General features: G+C 35.1%; 1 protein-coding gene across 1 annotated transcript in view; it reads left to right on the top strand.

Moving 5' to 3' along the window:
- The window catches only part of LOC123554066 (importin subunit alpha-4-like), a 48,255-nt gene extending 33,039 nt beyond the window's left edge, over window positions 1–15,216 (top strand). Inside the window, exon 14 of the mRNA XM_053548515.1 lies at window positions 417–15,216. Coding sequence (XP_053404490.1) covers window positions 417–512 — 96 coding nt within the window. The 3' untranslated portion in view covers window positions 513–15,216. The remainder of the gene's footprint in view (window positions 1–416) is intronic.
- The last annotated feature ends 307 nt before the right edge of the window (window positions 15,217–15,523 follow it).

The raw sequence follows: 15,523 nt of genomic DNA, 5'->3' as shown, positions 1-15,523 counted from the left end.
GGAAAATGTCAGCTCACAGAATTTCACCTCGTTAGAAGATTTCACCTAACTTGGAATACATGTATTTATATACATATCAGAATATGAGAATGTTTCTTGCAGTATGAAATAATATATGAACCTTTTGCTAGTGTAAATATAAAGTTGGTATAAAAAAAGTTAAAAATTAAGTGTTCATGCTTTTTTACAAGTCCCAACAAATTTGTAAGGTAACTGAAAGAAGTATTGTAGTCTTGTTCAGATGTTTGTTGGATTTGAGCTTTGCTCTTATCAGTCAGGCAGCCATCTAGCTGGCTTGCAGAAGGTCTGGTTCTACCCAGGCAGCAATGCCTGTCTTATATAATGCCTAGTAAAGCACATCAGGCTTTCCTTCACAATTTAAGCTGGAATGATGTTACAACAATTTATTCTTACAGACTGAAGAAGATCCTTCATTGATGCCAGAGATAAGCTCTGAAGGCTATCAGTTCGATCCAACATCGTCTATACCAAAGGAAGGCTTTAATTTCTGACTAGAAGACAGTCGTGATGTAGGCAATGTGGTAGAAATTTCTAGTGACCCTGTCCAGAATCCTGCAGCCATATGTGATACACTGGTGAACCAGTCTGTTCTTTTACCTGAGGGAGATAACTCTAATCAACTTTTAGTGAAAGATGATATCTGTAGCAACGCTTCCACTTGCGGATCAGAACGCTCTGTAAATCATTTAAACAGCTGTAGTTCTTCTGAAACTAGATCCAGTAGTGTTGATATCAATCAAATAATGGACGAGAATGAAAATTTTGAGAACATCCCAGCATCTGCTAGAGTTCTTTGGGCAGAAAGGTCAGGGGAGCAGCCTTTGGATGGCGGCCCGGTTAGAAGTTCACGTGCTGTGGAACAGTTAGAGGCTGACCATTTGGACCATGCTTATATTAGAGGGAGTTACTCAAATGATCCTGATCTACTGTCATGGTATTGCCTTGGCACATGTTAATTTTAGTCATATGTCGGAAGAATAGGGGCATTTATGATATATTTAACAGGCCAGCTAGCCGTCTGAAGTTTGAACTAGCTCGTTTGTTTATTCTGTGAAAATCAAGACCCTCCCATTTTGGTTTAAAATTAAGTAAAGATTTGAATTTACCCCATCATTTCTGTTTTGTATGCAGCATGGTCTTGTTTTTGTGAATTTTTGAAATTTTCTTTTTTAGCCCCACATGTCTGTGTTTTACCTTTCATAATTTATAGAACAAATTTAGATTTGAAATGTTATGTTATTTGCATATCATTTAAGATAATTAGTCCAAATTACAGTTAGTTCCTTCCTGCTAAAGATTTTGAATATTTGATACATGTATTGTATGCAGTGGCTGCTAAATATGATGAGAATTTTTACTCTTATTTTTACATAATGCCACAAATGGCTTCTTTTTAGCTCACCTGAACAATGCTCAGGTGAGTGTTTCTGATCGCTCGATGTCCGGCGTCTGCCGTCTGTCTGTCAACATTTAGCTTGTGTATGCGATAGAGGCTGTATTTTTCAACTGAACTTCATGAAACTTTGTCAGAATGATTACCTTGAAGAAATCTAGGCCGAGTTAGAAAAGGGTCATCTGGGCTCAAAAACTAGGTCACTAGGTCAAATCAAAGAAAAACTTTGTGTATGCGATAGAGGCTGTATTTTTCAATTGATCTTCATGAATATTGGTCAGAATGATTACCTTGATGAAATCTAGGCTGAGTTCGAAAAGGGGTCATCTGGGGTCAAAAACTAGGTCACTAGGTCAAATCAAAGAAAAACCTTGTGTATGCGATAGAGGCTGAATTTTTCAACTGATCTTCATGAATATTGGTCAGAATGATTAGCTTGATGAAATCTAGGCCGAGTTCGAAAAGGGGTCAGCTGGGGTCAAAAACTAGGTCACTAGGTCAAATCAAGGAAAAACCTTGTGTATGCGATAGATGCTGTATTTTTAGCTCACCTGAGCAATGCTCAGGTGAGTTTTTCTGATCGCTCGATGTCCGGCGTCTGTCGTCTGTCAACATTTAGCTTGTGTATGCGATAGAGGCTGTATTTTTCAATTAATCTTCATGAATATTGGTCAGAATGATAACCTTGATGAAATCTAGGCCGAGTTCGAAAATGGGTCATCTTGGGTCAAAAACTAGGTCACTAGGTCAAATCAAAGAAAAACCTTGTGTATGCGATAGAGGCTGTATTTTTCATTTAATCTTCATGAATATTGGTCAGAATGATAACTTTGATGAATTCTAGGCCGAGTTCGAAAATGGGTCATCTCGGGTCAAAAACTAGGTCACTAGGTCAAATCAAAGAAAAACCTTGTGTATGCGATAGAGGCAGTATTTTTCAATTAATCTTCATGAATATTGGTCAGAATGATAACCTTGATGAAATCTAGGCCGAGTTCGAAAATGGGTCATCTCGGGTCAAAAACTAGGTCACTAGGTCAAATCAAAGGAAAACCTTGAGTATGCGATAGGGGCTGTATTTTTCAATTCTTCTTCATGAATGTTGGTCAGAATGATAACCTTGATGAAATCTAGGCCGAGTTAGAAAATGGGTCATCTCTGGTCAAAAACTAGGTCACTAGGTCAAATCAAAGAAAAACCTTGTGTATGCGATAGAGGCTGTATTTTTCAATTGATCTTCATGAATTTTGGTCAGAATGATTGCCTTGATGAAATCTAGGCCGAGTTCGAAAATGGGTCATCTCGGGTCAAAAACTAGGTCACTAGGTCAAATCAAAGAAAAACCTTGTGTATGCGATAGAGGCTGTATTTTTCAATTGATCTTCATGAATTTTGGTCAGAATGATTGCCTTGATGAAATCTAGGCCGAGTTCGAAAATGGGTCATCTGGGGTCAAAAACTAGGTCACTAGGTCAAATCAAAGAAAAACCTTGTGTATGCGATAGAGGCGGTATTTTTCAATTTATCTTCAAGAATTTTGATCAGAATGATTACCTTGATGAAATCTAGGCCGAGTTCGAAAATGGGTCATCTCGGGTCAAAAACTAGGTCACTAGGTCAAATCAAAGGAAAACCTTGAGTATGCGATAGGGGCTGTATTTTTCAATTCTTCTTCATGAATGTTGGTCAGAATGATAACCTTGATGAAATCTAGGCCGAGTTAGAAAATGGGTCATCTCTGGTCAAAAACTAGGTCACTAGGTCAAATCAAAGAAAAACCTTGTGTATGCGATAGAGGCTGTATTTTTCAATTGATCTTCATGAATTTTGGTCAGAATGATTGCCTTGATGAAATCTAGGCCGAGTTCGAAAATGGGTCATCTCGGGTCAAAAACTAGGTCACTAGGTCAAATCAAAGAAAAACCTTGTGTATGCGATAGAGGCTGTATTTTTCAATTGATCTTCATGAATTTTGGTCAGAATGATTGCCTTGATGAAATCTAGGCCGAGTTCGAAAATGGGTCATCTGGGGTCAAAAACTAGGTCACTAGGTCAAATCAAAGTAAAACCTTGTGTATGCGATAGAGGCGGTATTTTTCAATTTATCTTCAAGAATTTTGATCAGAATGATTACCTTGATGAAATCTAGGCCGAGTTCGAAAATGGGTCATCTAGGTTCAAAAACTAGGTCACTAGGTCATATCACGTAAAAACCTTGTGTATGCGATAGAGGCAGTATTTTTCAATTGATCTTCATGAATTTTGGTCAGAATGATACCCTTGATGAAATTTAGACCAAGTTTGAAAATGGGTCATCTCGGGTCAAAAACTAGGTCACTAGGTCAAATCAAAGAAAAACCTTGTGTATGCAATAGAGGCGGTATTTTTCAACTGATCTTCATTAAATTTAGCCAGAATGATTACCTTGATAAAATCTAGTCCGAGTTCGAAAATGGGTCATCTGGAGTCAAAAACTAGGTCACTAGGTCAAATCAAAGAAAAACATTGTGTATGCAATAGAGGATGTATTTTTCAATTGATCTTCATGAAATTTGGTCAGAGTGATTGCGTTGATGAAATCTAGGTTGGTTTTGAATATGGGTTATCTGAGGTCAAAAACTAGGTCACTAGGTCAAATTTAAGAAAAATCTTGTGTATGCGATAGAGACTGTTTTTTTCAATTGATTTTTATGAAATTCGGTCAGGTTTATTGCCTTAATGAAATCTAGGTCGAATTTGAATATGGGTCATGTGAGGTCAAAAACTAGGTCACTTGGTCAAATCAAAGAAAAAACTTATGTATGTGATAGAGGCTGTATTTTTCAGTTGATCTTCATGAATTTTGGTCAGAGTGATTGCCTTGATAAAATCTAGGTCGAGTTTGAACATGGGTCATCTAGGGTCAAAAACTAGGTCATATCTAAGAAAATGCTTGTTTTATCGCAAGAGACCAATTTTTTGGTCCAATCTTAATGAAAATTGGTCAGAATATTTGTTTCCATGAAATCACTAGGTCAAACATGTTTTACACTGTTATGGAGTGTTTCTTAGGTGAGCGACCTAGGGCCATCTTGGCCCTCTTGTTCAATTAATCTTCATGAATTTTGGTCAGGATGATTGCCTTGATGAAATCTAGATCAAGTTCGAATATGGGTCATCTGGGGTCAAAAAGTAGGTCACTAGGTCAAATCAAAGGAAAAGCTTGTATATGCCATAGAGGCTGTATTTTCAATAGATCTTCCTGAAATTAAGTCAAAATGAAGACTTTAATAAATTCTAGGCCGAGTTCGAAAATGGGTCATCTGGGATCAAAAACTAGGTCACTAGGTCAAATCAAGGAAAAAACTTGTGTATGCGATTGAGGCTGTATTTTTCAATTGATCTTCATGAATATTGGTCAGAATGATTGCTTTGATGAAATCTAGGCTGAGTTCGAAAATAGGTCATCTGGGGTCAAAAACTAGGTCACTAGGTCATATCTAAGAAAATACTTGTTTAAACTCAAGAGACCACATTTTTAGTCCAATCTTAATGAAAATTGACCAAAATATTTGTTTTCATGACATCACTAGGTTAAACATGTTAACACTGTTATAGTATGTTTCTCAGGTGAGCGACCTAGGGCCATCTTGGCCCTCTTGTCTTTAAATTCATTCCAGTAATACAATTATTACCGTTTATTCACCTCCGAAAATTTTGAAAAATTCAAGTAACAGCAAAAAATGTAGTGTGAATGACAAATTAATAAAAAATACAGTAATTGGATGAAGTACCTTTTCTGTACAAATGAAAGACTTTCTAAAGGTTGGTCTAGTATTTGTTTTCGTTATTGGGAGATTTGGCGAAAGAGAGTTTCAGGGGAGAGATAAGGGGTGTATTTTAAAATATTCAGAGATCCTTTTTATTGGCTTTCATATTCGAACTGCTCTTGTCAACAGTGAGGGAGAGCTAGTGATGTGAGAAAGGGGGAGAGAGATCAGTATTACAGATAATCATGAAGTATATGCATGACTTGAGCAGGCTTCTAAATGCTGGTTAAATCAGCAGGGATTTTAAAGAAAACTGATGATACCTTAGTAAATTTTAATGTCCTAGATGTTTTAATCCAATGTAATTTATGGTACGTTTTTAATGATTTGACAAATCATTTAGGTTTTCATACAGTTTAACTAAAGCCTGGTTCATTAAACAAGGCCTTTAAGGATCTTGAGATAGGACCTGGATCATTTGGGGATGCATCAAACAGATTTTCGTCAGAGGAAACTGTCCAGCTGGCAGCTCGTGATGAAATCATGCATGGAGGGGCACCTGGGGTCTTCCTCCACCATCAAAGCTGGAAAGTCGCCATATGACCTACAATGGTGGCGGTGCGACATTAAACCCAACCAAAAAAAAAAACACTTTCCAGTTGGTATGCAAAAGATTGGTGATTCTACCAATGTTGATGCCAAGAGATGCATCTTGAACATCTTTCACCATCAAAAGCTTGGGAAGTTGCTGTATCGTCTGAATTATGTTGATGTGATATAGGGTAAGTTAGAAGACTTAGGTAGAAGTCAAACTACGGGCATGTGTAATTGAAAGTGGAAGTCACTTTCCAATACCAACAGTCACTTGTGAAGAGTATCTTTGAATTGTACCGGTAATAAAGCCTGCCAAGTTGATGCATATATGTTGTGGTTGTTAAATATACTTAATTAAAACAGTTACTATTTCTTGATCTGTAAGATCATTATGTACAAACATGGTTTTTATATTGGAATAGTCTTGTCATGCTTTAAATTATGCAAATGAAGTATTTTTATAGTGACCTTAGCTACTGGATTGGATATATGTTACCAAACGATTCAGTTTTGCATGCAAATAAGGTTTCAAAAAGCACATTTAATAGTGCTTTTTCCATTCCAATTTAGCTCAAACATGTCAATATTTGACATAAAAATGGTGTATTAATGTGTTCAGTGTAAGCTTGTAGATAGAAAATTGTGTATTTTTGTTTTAAATTCCTTTTATTGTTTTGAAAATAAGTAATGGACTCTTTTTTATTGTGCCCATAAAATCACAATTTTTATGATGTAAATAATTCTACTATTTAAGATTTCCTGCCATCAGTTTTTGATGATGAATGTTGAGAACTGAGGAATTAAGATATTTAAGGCAATAGTAAATTGTAAACCTTTGATAATGGCCACAAAAAGTGCTACTGTTCTTCTGCTTAAAATACTCAACAGTAATAAGTTTTTTTTCTTAACAGCATATTGAGAAATTGATCCTTATAATAGTTCAACTTTACCTGCATGTGTTTTGATATTTGTTCATTCACTAGATTTTTCAGAACAAATATGTCCACAGTCAGTGATTTGCAATAAATCATTATACCTGGGAGAGTATTTCAGGGAGAGAGTTAAAGGGAGATAATTGAGTTTATGGGGAGCTACTTTTATTAAAATTTGCTTACTTGTTTTTTCTTCTTTTTTTTTAAAGGAGCATATCTAAGTCCAAATTTTTAATCCATATGCTAGACAAATAGAAATTTACATTTTCTAAGTGCATATTAGAAAATGTGCATATACAGTTAAATATTTAAAGGATTTAGTTCTTGTTTAGTTGAAATTTATTCTTAAGTATGGAAAATTTTCAACAATGTTCCATGATTTTATAGGCTTGTTTGAAAAGATGTATAGATACTACTTTAACCTGTTAAAAGTGGAAGCAAGGTAGAAGTTTCAAGAATATTTTCATGGTTTAGAACCAATCAAAGGGTTTTATACAGAATGTGTATCACTGTGATATCTAGTTCACAGTTGATTACAGGGTAGTTTCAGCTAGTATCCAGACAAGTACCGCAGATTTAAATTACTTTTTTTCAATGTTTTAGTGTATGTGTAAACATGACTAGTTGTACTAACAGAAGTTTCTACAATTTTCATTGACATTTTTCCATGTTCCAGCCTACTCTGTTCGCCCACTAGGTAGAACACAAGAATGTAAAATAGATCACAAGTTAGGTCCCTTGGTTAGGGTATGGTCTGTATGATGTTTCGACAGAAGATCCATAGAGATAGAGGATGAATGACTGTATGTCTGAAGTCAATCGTCCTCCACCTCCTAGTCATGAGAGGAAATTAGAAGTTAGTACTACTGGTGCTGTACCCAGGAGCACTGGTTAGGTGAACTATCTTGTATACATAAATTGTGTTGGTGAACTACCGTATAATTATACATAAATTGTGTTGGCAAAACTGGAAAAAGAAAACAGACATTTCCATGTTCTGTTTGCAAAGTTTTAGAATCAAGACTGTACTAAATTCTGTTTGCTATCATGTGCATATTGTTGATATGCTGATATCAAATTCTGTTTGCTATCATGTGCATATTGTTGATACGCCGACTCTCTTGTTTTATTCTTTGAATAGTAATCCGCTCAAGCTTTTGTCTTTGTAATATTTTCCAGAAAACTCGGAATGTGTGGCACTCGAATAATATGCCACATGTATTTAATTCAAAGTTTCATTGGTACAGGGATAGGAATATGATTCCAAAAGGCTCAATGATTAACACAACCAGAATAATTGCTTTTAATACTTTTCACCTATTTAACAGTTTTTCTAGAATTGTAATATTGAACTATCACAATTTACAACTTTACTGTCCTTCAGATGGCCTCTTAAATTGATTTGACAGTTTGGTGTAAAGTTTAGTCAGAATATTTCCCAATTGGTGATTTAATTGCAATATCGTTTAGTTATTTGTCTTGTTTTATTATTTGTTTCTCTGATTGTTTTATAAAAAAATATGTAAATAATGTATATAGAATGGCTTGTAAATAGATGTAAATAGATCTCTACAGAAATAGTTGTCGTATGATAATTATAGGCCTTTTTAATCTGATTAATTTTAATAAATTCTGTCTATATACAAATTCTGTATTTATCCAGGCTGTTCAAAGAGTATATGATCTGGAAGTACGACGTGGTGCTAATATGGTCTTACATCCAGAAATTTGGTCTTGGTGAATTTGATGTATGATTTAAATTATAGATTAGAAAAAAAAATTCCTTGGTTTAAAACATCTTGTGCAATTTTTCCAATTCCATCCATTTAGAAGGTAGGACTGTTTATTAGTGGGAAATGCCAATCATGTATTGTTTTATAGGGAGATCCAAGTTTGGATATTTAACTTAGAGAAGGCTGATTGTGTCTTGAGGCAATCAAGTCTGCATGATTATAGACACCATTACTGTGCATCCTGATCATAGATACTCTAGTGCATCTGAACAAATTTTGAGAACGTACCTTAATAATGTTTAAGGGGAGTGTCCATGTTTTCATTTCTCATGTTAAAGCTTAAAACTGGTTTTGTCCAGATGGTTAACAAAAGTTTTCTTTTTTATGCTTTATTTGGTATGGGATTTCTTAATTTTTAAAAAAAATATAAACACCAGAATTTGAATTGTTTCTCTAGATGAATGTTTAACACCTTCATCCATAAATGATATGAGCCGTGCCATGGGAAAACCAACATAGTGGCTTTGCGACCAGCATGGATCCAGACCAGCCTGCGCATCCACGCAGTCTGGTCAGGATCCATGCTGTTCGCTAACAGTTTCTCCAATTTCAGTAGGCTTTAAAAGCGAACAGTATGGAGCCTGACCAGACTGCGCGGATGCGCAGGCTGGTCTGGATCCATGCTGGTCGCAAAGCCACTATGTTGGTTTTCCCATGGCACGGCTCATATCTCATTTGGTTGTCCACATAATATTGCGAGATTTCACTGTTTGTTCTAATTAAGAGTTTCAGATCCAATATTTAGTTGTAAAAAAAATGAAAGCCTCAAAATAGAGAAATGAAGTGGTAATGTCACTGACTTTGAATCACTTGCCCCTCACCTCTGTTGGTCCAAGCACAGCAGAGGTCGACATGTCAGCTATTTTGCATATGGTTAGTGGTTATAACCAGGTGCCGGTCTGCCATAACTTACACTTAAGTAGGGGCAGTATGCGTCCTCCACCATTTAAGCTGGAAAGCTGCCATATGGCGCCATCCTTGTTGTTTAAAACCCAACAGAACAAGCAAACAAATATGAGGAATGAAAGCATGTTATAACCTACCTTACTTTTGAGACATTTAGATTTATTTATACCTGTGCTTTGTTGAAATCAGTCGTTCGTAGACGGGTAATATCAAGTTAGGAAGGCCATTACTTTGATTTTTAAACATGCATTTTGCCATTGTTTTTATTTATGTTTAGAATAAATGTACATTGAGTATACATGTATGTGTTTATATGTCCGATATGTATTATTTTTAGAGCATCAGCATTTATGAAACCAGTTCTTTGATATCTGTTGGAATTTAAAAGTGAATTTAAAAGCGCCTAAAATTGCTTATTGAAAAGACTAAGGAAAGTATTGAATTAGTTTTTACCGGTAATTTGTCTTCTATAATTTTCATGAAATGTTATGCAAGCATGAATACACTACAAGTAACCTTTACTGTAAAAAAAAAATAACATGTTTGGGAGTATATTTCTTCTGGAATTTATCACTCTAAGGGTAAGTTTTTAAGCAAAAGCTTACTGTAAAATCATATAATTTCATGGGCATGAAATTTCGTGGTTTTGGTCAAATTGGCAATTTAATGGAGATATGAATTCGTGGATTTCAACTTTTAAACATATAATGAATGGGAATTTTACTTGTTTGTTTGGATTAAATTTTGTGGATTGACTCAACCATGAAATCCATGAAAATTAGTCCCCCACGAATATTGATTTCACAGTATACAATGTATGATCCCCCTTTCTGCTGAAACTGTTTGTTTTTACAGAATGCAGCAGTTTTTTCGTTTTTAGCTCACCTGTCACAAAGTGACGAGGTGAGCTTTTGTGATCGCGCAGCGTCCGTCGTCCATCCGTGCGTAAACTTTTGCTTGTGACCACTCTAGAGGTCACATTTTTCATGGGATCTTTATGAAAGTTGGTCAGAATGTTCACCTTGATGATATCTAGGTCAAGTTCGAAACTGGGTCACGTGCCGTCAAAAACTAGGTCAGTAGGTCTAAAAATAGAAAAACCTTGTGACCTCTCTAGAGGCCATATTTTTCACAAAATCTTCATGAAAATTGGTCAGAACGTTCACCTTGATGATATCTAGGTAAAGTTCGAAACTGGGTTACATGCCATCAAAAATAAGGTCAGTAGGTCAAATAATAGAAAAATCTTGTGACCTCTCTAAAGGCCATATTTTTCATGGGATCTGTATGAAAATTGGTCTGAATGTTCATCTTGATGATATCTAGGTCAAGTTCGAAACTGGGTCATGTGCGGTCAAAAACTAGGTCAGTAGGTCTAAAAATAGAAAAATCTTGTGACCTCTCTAGAGTCCATACTTGTGAATGGATCTTCATAAAAATTGGTCAGAATGTTCATCTTGATGATATCTAGGTCAATTTTGAAAGTGGGTCACGTGTCTTCAAAAAGTAGGTCAGTAGGTCAAATAATGAAAAAACCCTGTGACCTCTCTAGAGGTCATATTTTTTAAAGGATCTGTATGAAAGTTGGTCTGAATGTTTATCTTAATGATATATAGGTCAGGTTTGAAACTGGGTCAACTGCATTCAAAAACTAGGTCAGTAGGTCTTAAAATAGAAAAACCTTGTGACCTTTCTAGAGGCCATACCCTTGAATGGATCTTCAAGAAAATTGGTCAGAATGTTCACCTTAATGATATCTAAGTCAAGTTTGAAACTGGGTCACGTGCGGTCAAAAACTAGGTCAGTAGGTCAAATAATAAAAAAAAACTTGTGACCTCTCTAGAGACCATACTTTTCGTGGGATCTGTATGAAAGTTGGTCTGAATGTTCATCTTGATGATATCTAGGTAAAGTTCGAAACTGGGTCAACTGGGGTCAAAAACTAGGTCAGTAGGTCTAAAAATAGAAAAACCTTGTGACCTCTCTAGAGGCCATACTTTTCATGGGATCTGTATGAAAGTTGGTCTGAATGTTCATCTTGATGATATCTAGGTCAGGTTTGAAACTGGGTCAACTGCGGTCAAAAACTAGGTCAGTAGGTCTAAAATTTGAAAAATCTTTTGACCTCCCTAGAGGCCATATTTTTCAGTGGATCTTCATGAAAATTAGTCAGAATTTTTATCTTGATGATAATAGGTCAAGTTCAAAACTGAATCACATGAGCTCAGAAACTAGGTCACTTTGTCAAATAATAGAAAAAACGACGTCATACTCAAAACTGGGTCATGTGGGAACAGGTGAGCGATTCAGGACCATCATGGTCCTCTTGTTTCCCAGATTTGATCAAAATTCCTTATTGTACCAGTAATAAAATGTCATTTTATTACAAAAGTTATATCAAAGTAACTACGGATGATTATCAGAAATGCAAATCATTGTAAAGAAACAGATGTCTTTTGGATGAAATCGTGCTGTCATTATTTATAATAGGTGGTTGACAGTTTTGACGAAAATACTGCTAAAATTACCAGTGCTAAGGGTTGGGTCATCTTCCCAAATTTGTGAAGAAAAACTCTTAAATTAGGCAGAGCACTGGACACATGCCTCATATTGTTAACATCTTACTAGATGAGTAATTCTTAACTTGAACCTTTATTGTGTAGAAGTGCATTCTCTGAGTTTCACTACATGTTTACATAGTAGAATGCTGTCATGTCCCAATTTATAAGAAATGATAGATGTGAAGGTTTTTTTAATGATTTAAAACTTGGCATCACATGATACGGAATTGTACTTCAAGAAGACACTTAGAATGTATAGTGTGGATAGGTTAATACTAAAGTTCACTTTAGCATAATTAGATTAAAAGACTTCTTTCTTTTTACTAAAAATGTATGTTGCAGGTCACTGTCTATGAAGAGTATTAATAACTATGAAAACAGTGAAATGATGCTACTTAAAATCTGAAAATATTTTTCAATTTCTTTTTATATTCCATAGTGGCATTTGAATGTTATATTGTCTTTATAGAAGTGTTTATATGTGGACATTGCAGTTAATTCATTCTCCACTGTCCAATACTTGCTACCTAGAATTTTGTCCCTTAGATATGTTATACAGTTCTCTGGTTTCGCCTGGTTCAATAAGGAGTTGCAAGTCAAATGATCTCAATAATGTGTTAACTGTGACAGAAGTTGGTTTATCTTATCCTGATATCATACAGGAAAAATAACTTCAGATTGTCAGAATCACTACCATCAACGGATTGTTTCAAAGTATGTTAAAAGTTCCATAAGGTTTTAAATTTTATGTTAAAAACTGATGACACAGCTATCCAAATAGATGTTATGCATAATTTCACAGTCAAAAAGGTGCTACTTTTAATATTGCACATGGGCTAATACAGTTTGAGCAACAAAGGGAGGTAATAAAAAAAGTGAGATTCAGTAAAACTTTCTTCTGTGTTCATCAGTATTTAAACCCTTGACAAATATTAGAAAAAACTATTATCAGAAATAGGATTAAACAAGATTCTATATACAAATGTATTTTATCTTCATCATTAAAAATGTTGCAGCCACATTTGAAACAAAGGCGTTATGAGCCTTTTATAGTAAGGGATTTGATCATTTGAACATTCTTTCCCACTAGGTGGTAATATTGTTCTTACTCTGGTGTAGTTGTGATCTTTCCCTCTTTTCATTTGAGTTTACTACTTAATGCCTTATTACCCTTCATAATTTTAAGTTCTGTGAAATTGTTTAACATCATGGGCATAAATTTTAATGGTTTTGACGGACACTGTTATTTTATGGATTTCAGATATCTTAGTTACCTTCAAACTATATCTAACTAAGTGTATTAATGCAACAGTAAAATCACTAAAATGAGTTCTTCACAAATTATAACAATTTCACAGTATCCCGTCTTTGTCTTCATAGTTGATCTTAACAGTTAGCCTGCTGGTGGCAAGTGATTCTGCCTGTGCGACCAGTGCAGACTATTAAAGATCAGTCTGCATGTTTGTGTATGCTGATCCTGGTTTGCACTGGTTCGCTATTCAGTCAGTAAATAATAAATGGTATTGCCCAAATTAAATGATGGACCAGGCCATTCTAGGAATTTAGCAGGTTAAAGGCTAAAAGATAGAGAATGAATCATTGTATGCATGATGTTTTTCTATGCTAGAAGTCTGGTGTAACAGAGTAATGCTTTGTGTCTGTACTTTGTGATTTTCCATTCATGATTAGTTAGGCTAATGAAGTATTATTTCAAGCTGTAGACATGCCTTGGAATGAGAATGATTACATTATTTATTTATGGCTTGACTTTTCCTGGTAGCTGCTGTAATCCTGTGATACCTTGATAAAGTTTGCATAAATATCCTTTTTGAAAGCATCTTTCCTTGGCTTTGACTCGCCTTGTTCCTGTCAACAGAGTTGCAGATTTATGCACACCCAGAATCTTGATAACTTTTGAGCTTGTCAGTGCTGAGAAAAAATCAGCCAGACATTTGAGCCTCACCATGGGAAAATCAACATAGTGGCTTTGTGACCAGCATGGATCCAGACCAACCTGCGCATCCACGCAGTCTGGTCAGGATCCATGCTGTTTGCTTTCAAAGCCTATAGTAATTAGAGAAACTGTTAGCGAACAGCATGGATCCTGACCAGACTGCGCAGATGCGCAGACTGGTCTGGATCCATGCTGGTCGCAAAGCCACTATGTTGGTTTTCCCATGGCACGGCTCATTTTTTTAATGTGTTGCATTTACCACACATCTGTAGTGTACAAGTTAGAACTTGTCACAAATCCAGAAAGAAAAGGTTGAAAAAAATAGATGCATGTAGTATTTGAATGCTGCAGCTGTTAACTGAATTCATACTTGTAAAATTATATCAGTGTGTTTCTTAAGACCTTGCCTCACTGCAAATGTTTAGCAATAAGTAAGAAGTGGGTGCATGTAATATTGGCTTATAATAGACTTTATCAAGGTACTTTGTAAACGTATAATTTTAATATCATTTGTATATTGTTGTTAATTTTTTGCTATGTTCATTTTTTGAAAAAACAAGGTTAAATATTGCTGAAAATGGCAAGAGATTTGGAACACCAAGGCAGCTTATAGTGTTTTAATAATAAGCATGATTTTGGTCTGTTTGGTATTTTAGCCCCTATGTGCACAATAATTTTTTTGTGGGTAAGAAAATATTGAATTTCAATTTTTCCTTAGGACGAAAACAATGTTGTTTTTTTTGTATCTTTGGTAGTTTGTCATCTTTGCACATGGTATTTAGAACACAAAAAATGATAGAATTTAGATGTTTCAATGAATATGCATTTAGCAATAGGTTGGTTATTTGGTTACTCAAAAAATTGTTGTATTATAGTCCATCTTGTTTACTCAAAGGAATTTACGGCTTTCTGTCCAGGAAAAGAAGAAAGAATAGTAAGTTCCAAATATTTTGTAATCCAGTGTGGAAGTTTTATCGAACAGACCAAACTGCTGCCGTTCATGTTTATAAACACGTCTGATTAAAGACGACCAAATATCTCTGAAGCAATATAGCTTTATTTACCTTGATATATGATATTTTTAGAAGTATGTTAAGTCTTTCATTTTGTTTTTCTGAAAATTCTCAGAATTTTTATGGAAACGTAGTTTTTGAAAATGTCAAAAATGTGTCATTACTTGCATGTATTTTAGACATGCTGAACTACAAATGAATAAAGCAATGAAAATTGTGTTACAAAAAAGAATGAATAAAATAGGAAGAGGTTGCCAAGTTAACTTGGCGACTTCTTCAAAAATCATTCAAAATGATAAAGTGTTGCTTTCTTTTGTTCGTACACATCCTATTAAACGACTTGACAGAAACAATATATCTGAAATCCCCCATTCTCCTCCTCTTTGATTTGGGAGAGTAAAGCCGGTACTGTGATCAAGTCTGTTACAACAGCTGGACTGTCGGTACATAATTGAAATATGTTAAAGCCGTGATTAGAGTCCATATAAATCTTCTAAGCACTATAAAGCAATGATGAAAGCCTTCCAAACAAAAATGCACTCAAGGCCATGTGATTTTGCCCTTGGAGTATTGTGGATTTTTGAAAAATAAGATATAAATCTATATT

The sequence above is a fragment of the Mercenaria mercenaria genome, chromosome 7 (assembly GCF_021730395.1).
Source record: "Mercenaria mercenaria strain notata chromosome 7, MADL_Memer_1, whole genome shotgun sequence".
Classification (NCBI taxonomy): domain Eukaryota; kingdom Metazoa; phylum Mollusca; class Bivalvia; order Venerida; family Veneridae; genus Mercenaria; species Mercenaria mercenaria.
The sequence above is the reverse complement of the archived record's forward strand: the minus strand, read 5'-3'. Positions and strand labels throughout refer to the sequence as shown.